The sequence below is a fragment of the Hippopotamus amphibius genome, chromosome X (genome assembly GCF_030028045.1).
Source record: "Hippopotamus amphibius kiboko isolate mHipAmp2 chromosome X, mHipAmp2.hap2, whole genome shotgun sequence".
Taxonomy (NCBI): Eukaryota; Metazoa; Chordata; class Mammalia; order Artiodactyla; family Hippopotamidae; genus Hippopotamus; species Hippopotamus amphibius.
Window position 1 is genome coordinate 109,141,348 of NC_080203.1, and position 19,021 is coordinate 109,160,368.

The 19,021-nt window shown below is 40.4% G+C and overlaps 1 protein-coding gene across 10 annotated transcripts in view; it reads left to right on the top strand.

Annotated features, from left to right (window-relative positions):
- DMD (dystrophin) overlaps nt 1-19,021 on the top strand; it is a 1,940,210-nt gene that overhangs the window by 1,800,891 nt on the left and 120,298 nt on the right. For 5 of the 10 annotated variants that reach the window (XM_057717394.1, XM_057717395.1, XM_057717398.1 and 2 more), the window contains one exon: nt 6,202-6,263. In XM_057717394.1, the coding sequence (XP_057573377.1) occupies nt 6,202-6,263 (62 nt within the window). Of the gene's footprint in view, nt 1-333; nt 489-6,201; nt 6,264-19,021 lie in introns of those variants that run through there. The other 5 variants (XM_057717402.1, XM_057717404.1, XM_057717403.1 and 2 more) reach the window with 5 other exon arrangements.

Consider the following 19,021-nt stretch of genomic DNA (forward strand, 5'->3'; position numbering starts at 1 on the left):
GAGCCCACACACTTAATTATCTGCGATGAGGTCATTTGCACCTAGGTCATTTATTTAGGCAACAAGTAGTCTAGCTGGAGGTTTTAAGGGGGTGCCGGCAGGGCCATGTGTGGCTTCCAGGTTCCCGGCACTACCTTAAATCCCCTCCTCCGTCTGTCTTTTTCTTTCTTTCTTTTTCTTTTCCCTTGCCTTTCCGTTTTGAAAGCCCTGACAGCCGGGTCTCGGGGAGTCCGGGTTCCCAGGGCGCTAGGTGGGGGCGGAGCCCGGCGCGGCCCCGCCCCGTCTGCCCGCAGAGCCCCCGCCCGCCCGCCCGCTCGCTAGCCCGCGCCGGCTCCTCCGCAGTGCTTTCAGCTGCGAGCCTGGGCGGCGGCGGCGGCGCGCTGCTGCTCGACTTTCCGGGAGCCCGGCGGCTCTGGGAAGCTCACTCCTCCGCTCGCGCCCTCCCCCGACCTCGGAGCCCTTGCAGCCATGAGGGAACAGCTCAAAGGGTAAGTGCAACGCGGCGCCCTGGGATCGCCGCAATCCGTGCACTTGTGGCGCGAGCCGAGTGCGAGCCGAGGCGGCCCAAACTTGGACCCGCGCGGCGGCTGGACCCCGGGCGGCCGGGCGTCGGGGCTCCTCCCCCGCGGGTCCCCGCGGCGCCGCAGCAGGTGCGCCCCAGGGGCTTCCCCCCGGCGCCTGGCTCGCCGGGAGCCCCTTCCCCCGGCGTTGGGACGGGCTCGGAGGGGAAAGGCTGATGTCTGGCCGTCCCCAGAGGGGACAGAGCGTTCCCCACGCGGGGACTGGGGCGGCGGGAGCTTTTTGCTCCTTTCCGGGCTGTCTGTGTGGACGTGAGCGAGGCAGGCTGTTCCTACATCGTCGCCCGACCTCGCAGAAGGAAGGGGCGCGCGAGGCTCTACCTTCCATTGCGCTGCAAGTGCCAAAAGGTCAACTTTCTGCCTGATTTCTTCCGAGGATTCCAACTGACATTTCCCTCGTTGCATTTTCTACTGTGTTCGTCCCATGCCCCCAGACTTGCAGAAATCAGGAGAGAAAGAAAAAGCAATTAAAGCCTGGAAGTCCAGGATTTGACATAGAGGATTGAGGGTGTGTTTTTTCTTTGCCCTCTGGGGTTGAGTGTGGAGTCGCTTCTGGGTGTCCTTCTCTCGCTTTTCTCCAGGTGTCTGTGCTTGTCTTTAAGCAAAGTTTCTCATTCCCGATCCGATCATGGCAATGAAAAGGGCAGGACACGGTTTATCTCCGTTAAATTTGAAGTTAAGTTTGAAGCTTGAAAGGGTTTAGTTGCCTGAGGAAGACATACTATTAATTATAAAATACTTCAGCATGGAAAAAATTCATCCAATTTAAGTGACGAACCGAAGTCTTGAAGTGAAATAAACATTTTGTGGCCAACAAGCTCTTCTTGGTCTCTCTGCTTCTTTATCCCTGTCGCCTCTCCTTGTCACCCCCACCCCCTATCACCCTTTCTTTTTTGCCTGGATTTTTTTAATTTCCTGGTCCCAAATCCCCTCTTTGGAAGATACGGTTGCTCTTGGAGAAGCAGAGGAGCAAATGAAACAACATGGGTATATGAAAGGTTTCTGACCCTTGATCACCATAGAATTGGTTTCAGTCATCATTGTTTGATCTTGGATTGGGCACGACCCTGAAGTGAAATTGCTTTGGCCAAAGTTGAGGGTGGGTGGGCGTTAAGCCCTGAAAAGCAAACAGAACCAAGGACAAGCAACAGCTGGAACAGTCACCGAGGCAGTCATCTTTGCCCCGGCTTGAGCCAAACAGAATAAAATGTTAACAATCCCAGGGCACAAGAAATGGGGACTAGAATAGGATTTCTGATGCTTAGACTGATACCTACCCCCCCCCCAAACCCCCAACCCACAGTAGCAGAAACTTCTCAATATATTTTCCCATTCCCACCCTGCCAGTATTCCAGCAATGCAAGCCAAGTTCAACATTCAGCATGCACATGCCAAGGTTTCTCTAGAAAAAGAGTCTGATCCCCAGATTAAAGGGAAATGATTTTGTGTGTGTGGATCAATGGGCTCCAGATTATATATGAAGCTGAACTCTAATCCTCTGCAAATCGCAAGAGAACGCTACCTTTTTATATCGCTGCGTAGAGATTCGTTTCCTCCCTGGGAAGTAGTAGAAAGATATTTTTTTAAAAGGCAACTGTTTGGAATATTTTCAGTACCAAAGAACAGTGGTGGCAGAAGAAATCTTATTTTAATGAGACAACTGCCATTTTCCTGGGGAGAGCAGCAGACATTTGTTACTTTTTGTAAGTGTTTAATATTTGTTTTTAAAGAAACTGGAAAAGCAATTCCAATAAGTCTGATCTTCCAGCACTGACAGCAGGAACAGCTCTGAGGCAGTTATAATAACCTTGCACCCTACTTGAAACTAAAGAAGGTGAGAGAAAATTTAAATTGTGTGGTAGGAAATTAGGTCAGCCCTGTGCTCAGTGGAGTAATGCTTTAATTTCTTATTATTGACAAGTAGGTGTTGCCGGGGTCTTTTGTCACATCCAGTGATTTTGTATTTTAATTTGTTTCAGGTTTTTATCACGGCTGCAGATAAAAGGGAAAAGAGAGATTATTGTAGCTTGTGCACATTTTTTTTTTTTTGTAAAGAGGGGAAATCAGAGTTTGAAGGCTGTTCAGAGAGGCATATCTGATGCCAGGTTTTGGAACCAGCAGGGCCAAAATCAATAACATTTTTTTAAAGATTTAAAGGGTGTTTTAAGGATTATTTATGAGGCTGGTCTCTGTGTTAATGCATATGTAGAGTTTTGATCTATGTCGAACATCATTGTTTTCAGGAAGACTGAACAAAGATGTAGCCATTAACTTGTGAACAGGGTTTGGAATTGCCTTTCTGGTTGGACATGGTATATGGGGGGTGTGTTTCCGATGTGAAAAGTAAAGTGTTGAACAGAGACAGTTACCAAAACAGTACCACCCAGCCTCCCACCACCCACCTCCCCAGCACAGCATATTTTTCTGTGTTGTCTGTATATTCCAGGTAAACCTGAACTGCTTCTCGTGGAGTTACTGAGAATCCTCTCCCATTTTTGAAGATAGGCACAGAGTCAGAAATACAGCTGTAAAACCTGTATTGATCACAGACCAAAATTTGGTTTGTCCTATAAGGTAGAATATACATAGGAGTTATGCAGACTTGTGTTTATCATTTCATACTGTTCATACTTATCTTTCCTGTCTGTTTAGGAGGTTACATATGTCCCACTAGGGCTTTGGATTCATCACAGATTGAAAATACCCACATACAGTGAAATGAATATTGGGTTCATCATATAGTTACCCCAAAGCTGAAGTCATTTCAGCTATGTTGCCAATCGTTTTTAGCATTAAATGATTACAAGATTATTTCTCTAGTTTGGAGGATTAGTCACACCCTTTATTCTTTTCTTCTTTCCACTTGCACTCACTTCTTTCACTTACTGCTGGGTTGTAATTGAAGTGAAACTAACCTGACAAAGTTGAAATATAAATGTTTTTCTAGTCACTTTGCATTGCTTAAAAATATGTTGCTTAAAAATGTGGCGGAGGGGAAGAAGGTAAAAGAAGATTGGCTTTTGGATTTGTTTGAGTTCATTTCTCTAGGTTATTCAGATCCCCCAGAATCACAACTAATTGGGAGAAAGAATGAGTACCTAGAAAAGACCAACTAGAATCTAGTAGCACACGAATGGAGCATTAGAAGTGGGGGCTTAGAATTTCTTCCTTCTTCCAGTAAAGGACATTTCAATTTAGCTATAGACAGATGGATTAAATAATAATTTCTAAAATCCCTTTCCTGGTTTTTAACCACTGGAGTAAATTCCTTTAAAAGGTAGAAGTGTAGGTATATCAACAGTCCTGAAATCTTTTCTGGAGGGAGGGAGCTACATGAAGCTCCCATTTAGTCTATGTGGGATTCTCCTGTCACTCGTAGGCAAGTTTCTCTCTCTCTCTCTTTTTTTTTTTTTTTGGAATCGCATTTGGTACAAGTTATTTCTTGCCCATGTTCCTCTAATGAGTTCATTACAGATGGTGGCTTTTCAGACTGGTTCTGTCTGTCTCTATCCGGTCAGGATTATCAGCTCAGACAGACGTTTTTCTGCCCATCGATTGAAGATGCTACAGTCCTCCCACATGTGGTGGAGATGGGATGTTATTATTACGCAGTGTGTGTAATAAGAGCCTGTACGTGTGGACACACGTGCTTCCCCCCTCTCTCCCTTCCTCCCTCCCTGGTGGTCATATATGATGGCCTTTGGAAATGGCAGAGGCCTAGATGCAGGGAGGTAACCTTTCCTTGCTGAGCGCTCGTGTATGGAATTGGTACACAATCTTTTTGTGAGCTAAAAAACGCCTGAGAATAAGCACCACTTTTTCCATGAAGCTGCAAGCTGCAGCCTCCTTGTGCTGTGCATATAAAGTACCAGTCCCTCCCACCCCTTCTCTAGATCATAAACCAATGTGGACATGGGGCTTTCTAAAACCCCCTAAAGCATGGACTGTATCCTTTGCTTGTGTTGTTCTGTTAAGAGTTGGTTTCTACTCTGGTACATTCCCTCAACTGAGAAGCCCCTGTCTTACTCCTCAAACGCAAATTGTCTCTGTGGAAAAGTCAAACAGAAACTAACAGGTTTGGAAGAGACTGAAACAGCCCTTGGCCAATGAACACTTTCTTGTAAATTTCTTTCACTAGCCTTCGCCATTCAAGTACCAAATGGTAAATATCAGAGGGCTGGTCTCTGAAGTTGTACAGTTTGGGGAATCTCCACATGTGTTTGTGACATTTGTGATTGTGTTATGTGTATTAAACCACAATAAATGTTTCTCCATTTTGCTTATTTTTTTGAAACAGAGGGAATACGCGAGTGTTGCTTTTGCCGTCTATGAAGGGTCTTAGGTGTGGCTAACTTACCACAGCTGGATCCTCATCTGTATAGTATAATCAACTAATGAAAGCTTTACTTTTAGTGGGCAGTAATTTGGGGGCCACGTAATAACAAAAATGACCACATATTGAGTTCTAGAAGGTATCAGTCACCTGTATCAACTCATCCTTTAACACCCCCAGGTGAGCAGGGTGGCCCCAAATTTCACAGCTAGTAGGCCACAGAGCCAGAATCCAATCCTAATGTTTAACACCCACACTTGATATTGTTGGCCTCCACAAGCTCCTCTTTCTGTGTGCTGCCCCTGTCCACGTTTAAGCTGTTTCTCCTCTCTCCATCCCCCTCTTTCCCTTAAAGATGATGAATAGGCTCTGCTTATGAGTACCGAAATATCATTCAAGGCTGCATTTTACTGCATCAAAGCCCAGTCATGTAATCCCCGAAAACTGGAAATACGATGCTCTGGTGATTTATGTAGATGGGCCAAAGTAAGGAAAAGTATATGTAGTTATCTCTCCCAGGTTTATTCACGGAATCGAATGCGGAACAAAGGTGTTTTGTTCTTTTTGTGGCATGAGCTGATAGCCGGCAACCACACTTAGCTAAACTTCAAGAAATGGAAGAAAACTGTGAATGCTTCATTCAGGCCCAAGTAAACATACGAAAGGGTGCAGTGGTGTATAAAGTGCCGAGCTAAAAAGACATTCTCAAAGTAATGGGAAGAGGGAAGATATGATCTGTGAGTCAGGCAATGGATAAACCTTAAGCTGAAGTGAAATACAGTCATCATGGAGATGAGATCTGGACATGGAGAGAAAAGTAATGGAAAAGTGTGAGGGACAGTGAAAGCAAATGAGAAGTGAGGCGATTTATTTATGAAACTAATGTCCAGTATCTCATCGACAGAGTTAAATCACACTTGTCAGTGTCCTTTCTGTATGTTCTGAATTGGACGGCTGAAGAAATCCTAATTTTTGAGTATTGATTACATAACAAGGTCATTTTCTTATAACAGAAGTGCAACTGACTCGTGGGTGCAAAAAAAAAAAAAACAAAAAACAAACCCCAAATGCTGGTGACCGAATAATGATCATATTGCTTTTCCAGTTGAAAGCAAAGGTAGGGGCCTCTCTGCTTATAAAATAAACATTCATCACTACAGGATGGAAGGCCCTTGAAATAATGAAGCCAAATGATTCAAAAGCATACTGTGCTTTTTTTTTTTTTTTTTTTGTCTCTCCTTTACTACTGATTCTAAATACTAAAGTCTCTCTTTGTATTTTATGTTTTAGCCACGAGACCCAAACAACTTGCTGGGACCACCCCAAAATGACAGAGCTCTACCAGTCTTTAGGTAAGGACATGGCCATGTTTCCTCCAGGTGAAATGACAGATGACTTGTAGGATAAAGTAGTTTGTTGCACACAAGCCATTTGTTGTCTGCATATATCACTAGATTGTTTAAGGGATGAAAACGGCGACACCTTTCTATTCAAAATTGATAATCAGCTTTCTTTTTTTCCCAAGGTTGCTTAAAAATAAGTTTTAGGATTTCATTGATTCCTGAAAATTCAGTATATCTGAGAGGGCCAAAAGGTCTTGCTAGTTTTTTTTTTGGTGTTGCCTAAAAGAATGGAAACAATACTTGCAATTGAGGGCGATTTTTCCTCCACCCAAAGAAAGAAAACTGTTTCAAGTTGTTCTTATTGATTTCTTCCTTGTGAAACCAAGAAAACACTTTTGCCAGTTCACGAATGTTGTGTGAAGGAATTTTCTGCAGTCACTCCAGTGTTCATAATTCCTAAGCCTGTTGGGTCATCAGCATGTACATTACGTGATTGCTCAGCTCTGGCTTCTATTGTGTTTGTGTGAGAGCCTGGCAGCCACCACCCCGCCCCTAACGTGGAGTTGTTTGAGCAGATGCACAGCCTCCAGATAAGGGGGAAACACCAGTTTTTTTCATGCTTGATCAAAGTCCAGTCTATACTGTTTTTGATCCTTTGGGAATAATCTGAAATGAATTCCCTCACACTGTAACTGTTGTTTTAATTAAAAAGTCATCATGCCTTCTCTACTACTAAACATTATGTTAAGTCTCTTCTTTGTGAATGAACATATTTACAGACTAAAATGCATGAGGTGAACTCTGAGTTTTAAGTTATGTAACAAAGCCCATGGGCATCAGGGTGCTCAAACATAAGTTTTGGATGTGTGTGTGTCTCCATGTATCTGTGTAGCTACTAGTACCTTTCTATCATAGGTTCCCATTGGTTAATGAATTGCAGCTGTAGAGACATTAAGACACAGAGTAGGAGATATTAGCCCCCCCCCCGCCAGATTGTTTTCCTAAACTCTTTCGGACAAGGACCTACTGCACAGGGAACTCTACTCAATATTCTGTAATAACCTATATGGAAAAAGAATTTGAAAAAGAGTAGATCCATGTATATGTATAACTGAATCCCTTTGCTGTACACCTGAAACTAACACAACATTGGTAATCAACTATGTTCTGATATAAAATAATTTAAAAAGTAAAGACAAATATAAATGATAGACGTTCCTTCTAGAAAATCTGAAAAAAAAAAAAGCATGAAAAAGAAAAGTCACTTATAATTCTAGTAGCCAGAGATATCCAATACATTTCAGGTAATATTGTATCAGTTCAGTCTAGCAGTAAAAGAGTGTGTGTGTGTGTGTACACAGGCACATATGAACACACTCTTTTAAAACCTTAAGGAGAATCAGGATCAGCTAATCTTCAAGTGCTACATTTTCAGCCCCTGCAGAATGTTTCTGGCTTTCCTGCTACACTGTTTAGACCACAGGTGGAAAACTTGAATGCTTATATTTTGGCATTGAGAGAATGAGACTTCATCTGAAGTGGGCAGTGGCTGTGCTGGAGGAGCTGGTCATCCTAGCCCAGTGCTTTTAAGACTTTGGATTTTTCAAGACAAACTAGAAATCTGCCAATAAAGAGCTCGTTGAATCTGGGCCTCCTGATTATAACCTCTGGTTTACACAGGCTCAGCCCACTTATAATTTTTTCTCCTCTAATCACAGTGATCTCTAGTTCTAATATTTTAATTTACTTTTATTTAAAAGTCATTATTATAGAATCAGTACTTGCTCATATTTTTTAAAGTTTAAAAAATATAGACAAGCTAACAAAAAAGAAGACAAGTCATCTCTAACCCACCTCTTAGTTAACTAATGTTTAGCAATCTAGTAGGTATCCTCAATTTTCTTTCTATAGATACATTTTTACCAAAGTTGGGTCATTCTGTTTTATAATCAGCTTTTATTCACCTGAAGGTAACGTACCATGGCCGTCTTTCCATTTCATTGCATTGTATTCTCTACCAGCTTACTTTTTAATTATTCTGTAATGAGAAATCAGAAACATGGCTGATAAAAAGCTAAATTATGAACTCTTAGTGAAGAGGTGTTTGCACCTTCAGTAGGGATTAAGTATGCTTTTTGTCATCATATTTCTAAAGTTTTCTCAGTAGGTCGAGTGTGGTGGTGAAGTCAAAGCTGGTAATCTGGCTTGATTTGTAACCTTGGGCCAATCACCTGACTTTGAAAGATAATGGAATTTTACAGTTGCAGGGAAATTTAGAGCTCATTTGTTAACAGACTTTTTCTTTGACGAAATCAGTTTACTTGAGATCATTTACGTAGACAAAAATGCTGCCATCATAAATACGTGGCATCAGTTCCACACCCCCCCACCCTTTGAAGTGCTGGTTTTTGCTATCCTAACAACAGACATCTTGGAAATGAACTAGGTGTTGAAATGTGATTTTCAGCTTTCAAAACTTATCTTTCCAATATTCTTGTTACCATCACATATTACTTGGGCTAACTTCTATTCAAATGGTGACACATCACATAACATCTTCCATTTATTGAGAGCCTGCTGTGTGTGCTGCGCATGGAAATGTATGTCAGCAGGCATCACACCCGGTAGATGTCATCAGCAGCCTTCTTTCACAAGACAGTGAAGTCAGGAGCAGAGAAACCCTTTGTCAGGGCTACACAGCTGTATGTATGGCTCTACTCTGGGATCTACCTCAGGTCTTCTGTTAGCATTTATGCTTATCTCATTGTTTTTATTAGGAAAGTAGGTCCATATAGGTTACCATGCACCTGCTACAAATAGGTACAGGCTAACAGTTTTACCTGTGGATAGACAGTTATTTGAATGGTATTTCTGAAACAAACCATTACATTTCTAGAGGTAGTATGGTGGATTCCTGGACAGTGGACACTCTTCCTTTCCCCATTTCCAGGCATACATGGAGTGATTGATTTAGTAGTTTGTTATGTGTCTACATCCCTGAGATAACCTACAAGATTAAGTACCACTATTGCCCTTCCCACCCCCAAATTAGTGTTTTGAAGTTGAAATATAAGCATAACATACTGAAAATAAGCCTTTAATTTCTTTTTCATCTTTATATATTGGCTTATATTTTTCCTCATAAGTTATCCCTTTAGTTGCAAGTTGCTGTTTTGAACTGGAAGAGATGGTTGGAAGCCTTCAACTACACTCAGTTCATGGAAGGTATTGTGAAAGCAGAACTGGTATTATGGTCTAGTGTGGTCACAGTTTTAGACCATACTTCGGGCCCTTTCCTGATGGAACCTGAACCTCTTGTCTGTGATGACATGTTGAAAATATCAAAAAGTTGCTAATCCCCACCACATACCCCCAACTCCAGACATTACTGAAGAAGCTACAGTGGCTCACAGTACACGGGAAATGTTACACATTCCTGAATATGCCTACTTCTGAGGAGATTTCCATTCTCTAATTTGCCAAAATCCCCAGCCAGCCTATTTAACACACTCTGTTTTCTGCCTTGCCCCCAAATGCGTTCACATGTTCCCCCCGACCCTTGGTCCAAACACCATGGTATTATAAGCCAAAATCATTTGGTAAGGACTGAAAAAGTAGCACTTGGGCATTAACTGATGGAAGGCTATGGTATTACTCGAAATGTTAATCTTGGAGATCTCTACTTAGTAGAATTCTAGGTGATTGTCATTCTTCTTTTCCTGACTTTCTACAATGAGTTTATATTATTTACAATTAGATATTTAGCAAAAAAGCTTTCTTCATGAGTACCCCCTATCCCATTCCTTAGTGTCCCTACAGCTCTAATTCATTAACCAATGAGAGCCTATGACAGAAAAGCAGTGATAGCCCCACACACACACACGCACACACTCACACACATATCACACATATGTTTACATATACAAAATTTATGCTTAAGTCCTGATTCCCATACACTAAAACCCAAGGAGTTTAATGTAAACACAAGGAGATCATCTCATGCATTATTAGTCTCTAGTCCATTCACAAAAAGCCAGTGTAAAAAATTTAGTGGTAGAGAAGACAAGACTAACTTTTCTTATTTAAAAAAATGTTAAAGAATTCATTTCAGGTTATTCTTAACGGATCTAAAATGGCTTCTTTGAGTGAGCTTTCATCAAATGTTAAAAATACTGTGTTTTTCCCTTGTATTTAAGCTGTTCACCCATTCAAAAAATTCCAAGTTATGAGGGAAAAAATTGTCGGGCTCCCACACAAACACAAAACAAGGCATAGTAAAGAAATAATTTAAACATTCACAGTGATGACCTGACAGTCATTAGGAATTGGAGCATTGGAAGGTCTCCAGAAAATTTTTTACACAGCATTAACAGTTTGGCAAAAGCATTGTTGTTTGCACAGAGAAGAAATCAATAAGAACAACTCGAAAACAGTTTTCTTTCAGCATTTTTCTCTGACCACCCCCAATGTGGTGGGGTGAGTGGTATATGAAAAACAAAATTTCCCACATCTTTTTTTACATGGCCTTATTATCCTTATCCTTAGAATGAGGGTATTGGGCCAAAATGTTGAAGAATTTTGTTTTTTTCTTGCTTTGGGCTGAGGTGGGGCAGGTTGTTTCCAAAACTTGCTGTGATCATAATTTTCAAGAAGTACCTTTGGCTGATTCTGCATACAAATGGGTTTCTCAAAGTCTAATCATTCCTATTTTTAAAAAATGCACATTCTTGGCAAACAAACAACAGGGAGAAGATCCTGCCACCCATCCCTGTCTTACAGGCAAAGTGAGGCAAGCTGGTATCAAGTAGGGAGATTCTCTGGAAATACACCTGCCGAGCCATCTATTTGCTGTTGAGAAGGCGTAGTCTTCTTCATTTCTTAGAAGAAATAGTATGTTCCATTCACAAGGTGAATTTCAGATTTCTGTTAGCATCTTTACAAATGGAATGGCAAGATGGTTGTTCCAAACAGTTATCTTGATGATTTAAAACCTAAAGCTCTTTAAGCCTCCAAAAGGCATTTTAAAAATCAGTAGATGTTAGATAGTAATGTGCTCTGGAATTTCTTTTGAAATACTAATATAATACTGATTTACGTGAAGTGCCGTTTTATGATAAAAAGCCTGTCATTTTCTCACAATTTATGTCTAGGTTCTTAAGTTCATCACTGATATTTTAAGTAAACATTTGAAAAAAAAAACCATTTCCCACATATAACACGTGCTGTTTAAAAATACTTTTAAGAAGTATTTCTTAGTCTGTCTTATTGTGAATATATTAATTACAAATACAGTAAAATCTTTATGTGGTCTGCTCCCTGCCTTCTTTTTGCCTTACAGTATGAGGTGTTTACATGAGGGATACCAGCAGTGGAGCACAGGAATAGCAATTTGCAAAGGAGACATAGGTTTAAAGAAATAGGATACTGTGAAGAGAGAATCATTAAGCTTCAGAAGGTTAACTGATTTCATGTCAGACCATTCACTAAAATCTAGATGTGCTGGATGATCTGACATTTCTTATCCTAATTTCCTTTTCCTTCTTTGAAGCCCTTTCACCACAATTTTTTTCTTCCTGACATTGTTTCCCCTCTTTTCCTGCGGGTCTGGCATTCTCCAGAAGGATCTAGCCCCTCTTAGCTGTTGTCTAAATCCCAGAGCCCAGTCTCCATGATGCTCACCCAAATGATGCAGAATCTCTCAGTTTTCAAAAATGGACTTATATAAATGTTTCAGGAATTCTTAGGAAAAGTGGCCTTAAAAACCCTTGTGATTTGAAGGCAGTCTGTCAGCACGTGGTCCCTAGCCTCATGTAGGTTGCCTAAGGGGAGCTTCAGAATGTGCAAATGAGGACTCAGTTCTAGGGTCTGCTGGGTCTGAGGCTGGTGTGATTCTTCAGCAGTGCTAGTTAAGAGGACCACCAGTCAAGTCAAGAGGCTAAGAGCTTCTTCAAGATACATCAATATTTTTATTAATAAAGAATTGCAGCTGTTCAGTTAGAGTGAGAAACTCTGCCATACAAATCCTCTACCTCTTTCTTCAGTTTGCCAAGAGGAAGGGAAAGAAGTTAGCTTATTCTCTCTGTTTTGAAAGGCTTTGTGCATTCCATTAAGTATTCCCTCCTGAGGATGCTCTACCGATTAGGAACTGCGGGACTCTGAATGACTATGAATTCCTTCTGCATGGGGAGCATGTCCTAATGCTTTTCTCAGCGTATTTTGTAAACTCAACTGTTCTCAACCAAGCTACTCAATATTTAGCATATTCCTTCTCTTGTCTCTAGTTCTTGAAGTATTGCTAAGTATTAAAACGTCTGCCTTTGGATTTTCTACTACCATAGCGCCTTGAACTGGAGAGAATATCTCAATTCAGATCCCGGCTTGGGTGTGACTTTGAGCTGGTCCTTTGCTTTCCCTTGGTTTCAGATTTCTGACTTATCAGGTTGGGCAGTAACCTTCCATCTCTAAATGCCGGGTTTTAATTTAACTTCTGGCTGGATTTGGCTGGGCCTTGTGAATGCTGTGCCCAAGTCCCCAGTTTCCCTTTGTCACCACCAGCCTGCAAGATACGAATAAAAAGATCATTGAGTGAGTAATTATTGTACTTTCATTTCTGTAGCACTTTACAGTGTGCAGAGAGCTTTCGGAGATAACCGTATTTAATCCTTATGCAGCTGTATATTAGATACATAGCTGGCACGTGACCTGAATTTTCTGTCATTTTCAGTCCGAGATCTTCTGTCCTGCCATCCGTTTGAGTAGGCTCCTGTTTTTGATTTGGAAAATAATGCTATCATCTGTGTTGATGGGGCAACTTTTTTCTTCGTTCTCTTTGGACTTGAGCAGGCTGAGGTGCAAGACTTGCTTTGCCTTATTCACAGCGACATATGGGTAGAAGATAAGGAACCAAGTCCAGAGCACACATTTTATGGCTCCTAGTTCGCTGTTCTCAAAGGAATATCCATTACTCGTAGCATGATTTATAAAACTGCTTTATCGGCATAATTAAGCTATGGAATCTCAAATGACGTTCTTTACTCCCTAGCTGACAGAGTTAGCACAGGAGATTTACTCAGATTTGCAAAATACAAGACATAAGACATTAAGGCTGTTATAAATGTTCTTCCTTGACTTCTATCCTGCTTAGAAAAGAGAAAAGAAAAATAATCTGCTCTTTTAACTTCAATTAGGATCAATCGATTGTCCCCATTTGTAAAAGAGAAATGTAATCTTTGAATCAAAATTTATGGCATGTTATTGGGATATTTTTTATAATATTTTTCTTGTTCAGATAACTGGATTTAAGCTTCTAATTGAAGAACATAAATAAATAGATGTTTCTGAATTGCATCTCCCAAAGCTTCTTTCAGGAGGAAACTCCAAAGGAGTCTCTTTCAGACTTAGACTGGGTTACAATTGAGAAGAGATGCCAAATGGTTTGTTGTTTACTTGCTCTAAATAAGAGGAGCGTGAAGGTTACACCTGCAGCTGTGAGGAAAGTGCTGGATGTGTACAATTTTATGTAGCTGGGTCTGCAGAAGACAATTTTTGCACACGAAGTAAAGGCATCTAAAAACGTGTCTGCTCTTTTTCAGACATTTCCAATATTTCTTTTTTAAGCGCACAAGTCTGATTACCTCGGCTCGTCTCTAGGGAACTGCAGTTTTGCTGGAAAGAGATTTAGAACAGTCAGAACACTCACATAAAATAGACAGTGAGTTTTTAAAGTCCATACTCTCTACGGTAGTAATAAAGTGACCTAAAAATATTCTGAAAGACTCTCTTATGACACAGTGGGTGAGTCATTAGCTTACTTATGAATTGGTGATATTCTGTGAGAAGGTTTCAGAATTTGCTGTTCCACAGAGTCTTGATCCCTTGCATAACTCCAGGGAAGTCCTTGTGCCCCCTCATAAATTGAAGCTTATATAACTAGAACATATGTTATATATGAGTTTGTGTTTGTGTGCATGTATGCCTGCGTGCACGTATATTTGTGTTTACATACATATTTTTATCAAGCATTAATTCTGGTGGAAAGTGCTTCGTTTTATATTTTGCTGTCTAATTCTATAAAGAGGCTGTCAGTTTTAGAGCAGTGCTTCTCCAGCTGGTGAAGGACAGTTTTTTTAAAAAAACATCCAGTACGTCACAGACTTTGAAGTGGTCTTGTTGAAACTGACTAGTGTACACTCACATCACACATAACTCACCACACAAGTTCAGCCACACTTGACCTAGTCTGTACCTTGTCCCATGAAATGGACCGATTGATTATGCATTTGGATGTCATGGCAATGTCAGGTTTCTGTAAAAGTTGCTGACGTATTCCAAGGTTCTGTGTTTGTGGAAAACTGTACTTTGTGTAGCACTGTTGTAGAGCATTTAGTTTTTGAAAATATAAATGTAAACTCAAATCGGGTGACCTTGGGATAGGGTAATTAATTGACACCAAACAAGAAAAACACCTGAAAAATGTTATTTATGGGATTTTATATTTTGACAGTTGAGTCAAGTTCAGGCAAAGGACGGATATATTTTCTGTCCCATTTCATAGGCCTCCTTAGCAATTATTTTGGAGGCCAAAGTAACAGGATCACTCGATACAGGAAAGGGCTGGGTGTGAAGTAGCGGGATCCCTGCTGCCTAATTTCGTGCCTCCTCCACCCCTATAATTAAATGTAGTGTATAACATATTGTAGTTTTCCAATACAAGTTTATTTTTATCTAGAACATCAAATGTGGTATGTGTACTCTTTACGCTGTGTGTTGAAGTCAGTGGGGAACTAATTGATTATACCGTGATTTAATGTCACTTTAAGAGTTGAGGTTGGGAGGGAGGGAAAGTGATGTAGCAGCACCATAGTTCATTGACTTTGAGGCTGATGAGACATGGATTTGAAATTCTGGCTCTGCCACCGGTTCTCTGTCCAAAGACAAAAGCAGTAACAATTTTGAACCCGTTTTGTGATTTGTTAAGTGGTTTTGATGGTACTTACCTCAGGGGGTGTTGTGGGGATTAGAAATAATATATGTAAAATTACAAAATGCCTGACATAGTAACTGCACAGGGAATTATAATTACTAGCAATAATGATGATGCAGCAGCACTTACTATCAGTATTGTTATCCTACCCCATGTCCCTCCCTGCCCAAAGGAAAGAAACATGCACAATAAGTCAAGAGTAAAAAGAAAGGAGAAAGGCTGTGAAATAATGTGACATGCCCAGAAAAATGCCTGATGCAGAATAAACACGTCACAAACGGTGGTGGTACTATTATGGTAGGCAGGGAATAAGGGAATGGCTGCAGAGATAAGGAGGGATGAGACCATAAAAAGCTTATATGACATGTCGAAGGTTTTGATGCTAAGATTTTTGACCTGGGTGAAGTACCAATCAGGGTCCAGTCAGAAAATAGAAACCACTCTAGTTATTTCAAACGGAGGGGATTTATGCAGGAAATTGGTTACCCAGTGATGGAAGAGCTAAGAAGCCAAACAGACAGCAAGGGACAGTACCAAGAGGTAGTATCACCAGAGTCCCAGAAGCCAGAGGCATCAGCTGGAGCTAGAACCAGTGGCCAGTTGGGACCACTGAGGGAGGGGCTAACGGGGGGAAGCGGGAGCCAGGGAGGAGACACAGCTACTGCCAGAGCTTGTGCTGAAGACAGAGAGAGGCAGAAATAGCCTGGCCTCTTCTTCCTCCTGTCCTCTCCCGCCGTTCTTCTGCCAGTGACCCCCATTGGCCATACTTACTCAGAAGCCAGTTGTGACGGAGCAGAAAAATGCCATACTCTGTAAGAGAGAGCAGAGCAGGGGAACGGTCAGAGAATGGATCTGAGAAGCAGCAGCAAATGACTGAAGTGCAGGAGACCTCATGGACTGTGATGTGATGCAGTTAACCATCTATGCCAACATGCAGGGAAGAGAAAACGCAAAATCTTAAAAGCTTGCATAGGATTTTCTGAGTCTGAAGCAACTTAAATGAGGCCCTAAAAGGGCACACTGGGTTCAAAGGAAACTGACCTAAAAACAGGCAAAGAGGCAGTAGCTGTCAAAAAGTTATCTGCACTGAAGTCCGAACACTAAGAATAAGCTCTCATGCATTTGATTATAGTACTTGCATTATTTATAGTTGTTTATGCTCAAGTCCGTCAAGACTAACTAATAAATTTCTTTAAAGCAGGAACTGTCTTCCTCATCTTTGTCACTAGCACCCAGTGCATAGTAGCCTCTGAATAAATATAGGTACATTTAATGAAACACAGTAGAGCAAGGGAGAGTGATTTTGCTGGGAAAGAAGACAAATAGCACTCAGGAAGACAGAAAGATATAGATGATGTTCTCCTAAGGCAGCTTATTGAACTAGCAAGGTGGAAGTCTCTGGAGAGATGGAGTTCTTTCCAAAAGTAGAAGATAAAGCCTCATTGTAGTAAAGATTGGGAATATCAATTAAGTTGTAAATTCTATTGGCAATTTGATGTCTTAGCAAAACCAGGTGAACTGCTACCCTGGAATTAATTTTGTTCTAAAAGGGATAACTCATTGGTAATCAAGGAGCTAAGACCTTTCGGGGCCTTCCGTGGTGGTCCAGTGATTAAGACTCCATGCTCCCAGTGCAGGGGGCCTGGGTTCGATCCCCGGTCAGGGAACTAGATCCCACATCCTGCAGCTAAGAGTTCGCATGCAGCAACTAGAGATCCCACATGCCTCAACTAAGACCCAACACAACCAAATAAATAAATATTTAAAAAAAAAAAAAAGAGTTAAGACCCCTGAAAGAGTCACTAGAGATTTGGAATTTGAATAACAAGGAAAGGAAACACTGAACACAAATTGATGTGCTGATAGCCTCAATTATTCATTGGTTCCTTGACTCAATAAACACTTAAGAGTGTGCCAAGCATTGTGAATCCTACACTTTAGGACCATAGGCTAAAAATATTATTGAACGTATAAACAGTTTTATAGTAATCTTATTTTTTTGAACATTGCACAACATATGTTCGTTCCAAAAATTTGCAAAGATGAAGTGTAAAAGAAAACAAAAATCAATTTAAATCTCAGCACCCAGAAATAACCACCATTTACATTTTAGATGCTCGCTTCCAGTCTTTTTTTCTGTGCATTTTTTATATAGTTTGAGGTAATAATTATGTTTACAACCTTGTATCCTAATTTATTCACTAAATGTCCCAGGTTTTCTCTCATTCTTAAATTCTTTGGGGTGTTATTTTTCCCAAGTTGCATTTTCCTGAAATACCACTTTTAAAAAATAATTTCCTATTTTATCAAAAATTAATTCATGACAAAGGAAACTCAAATTCATGTTGAATTTATGGAAATAAATCTTTAAGATTCTGGAGACTTATTACAAACAGGCTTCTGAGAAGAAAGCCAAGTAAAGTGTTATGATGCCTTCTGTCCAAAAAGCTACTTATGTATTAGAAATGTTGCAGAATAAAGTCAGGGTAGTCAAAAATAGGCAGGCAGTAATCAGGAGGTTGATAAGGAAAATTTTTCCCATGATATAGTTTATAAACTTACATGAACACTTTTCTGCCACAAATATTTTAATTGGTAACATTTCTTTTGCCAAATGTTTATGCTCTCAAGGTGACAAGGCAGCTATCCTTGGAGACTTTCAGTATTACAGAAAAATCTTTGCCTTCTTAGCAAACAGATTTCGACAGAAACTCAACTTTATAAGTTCCCGTAAGTTTTAATTTTTATAATAACTTATATGTAAAAATTCACTTACCTTTAACTTACCTATCTGGAAAGAGAATGGCTAGCAGAATATACACATTATCGTCCCAAAACACTTGTGCTCACAATGATCACATTTTGTTCAAGGCTCTTTGTTACACTGTCAGTTAAGGCTTGTAGCCTCTTGCTTCAGTTACATTTTCTGGCCAAGCTGCAGTTAAAAGAGTGTGGACCTAATAATATTTTCCACAGTCGTTTCCAAGTTTTTCAGTGCTGTAAGTAAGCCTGTCAGGAACATCTTTGTGCATAAAGCCTTTCCATATTTGATTCATTGAAATGTAATCACTGAGTCAGAGGATATAACTTATATACCATAAGTTCCGTGGTGTATATACTGCCTGAAATTCTCTCAAAGGGTTGTATCCATTTACACTCTTTTTTTTTTTTTTTCCATTTACACTCTTAATACGTGACAACGCCCATCTTACATGCCCTTGCCAGTGTGAGCGTTATTTTTACTTTTGAAATTGTAAAGTTAAACCATATTGTTGTTATTATTTGCATATCTTTGATTACTGGTGATCATGAACGTTTTCTTTCAAATATTTACTGAGTATTTTTCCTCTTTTGTAAGTAATCTGAAAGCAAAACCAATGTAACTGAGCAGAACTCTTCCAAACTTTTCTTCCATAATGCAGTCTTTTTTTTTTTTCACTGTGTTGAAGGACTCTTGGTGATGAGAGACTCCTGATTACATCAGTACAGTTTTTGAATTCTGCTTTAGCTTTCTCTTCTCCAAGCTAAATAAGCCTAATCCCTTTATCCATCCTCAGTGGACCTATTATCCACCCGTTATGTTAGATTTTCTTATTCTCTATGCCAACTCCAGTTTCTTCACATTTTCTCGTTTGTGCAGAACCCTAAACTACAGTAGTTGTCTTAATAAAGAGCTATTCATATGGGTCGAGGAAGAAGGTTGCTTCCTGCCTCTTAAGTGATGGAAGCTCATACCTACCATAGTTATACAGTCCCATGTGAGGCGTTGATTTTTGCCCCATAA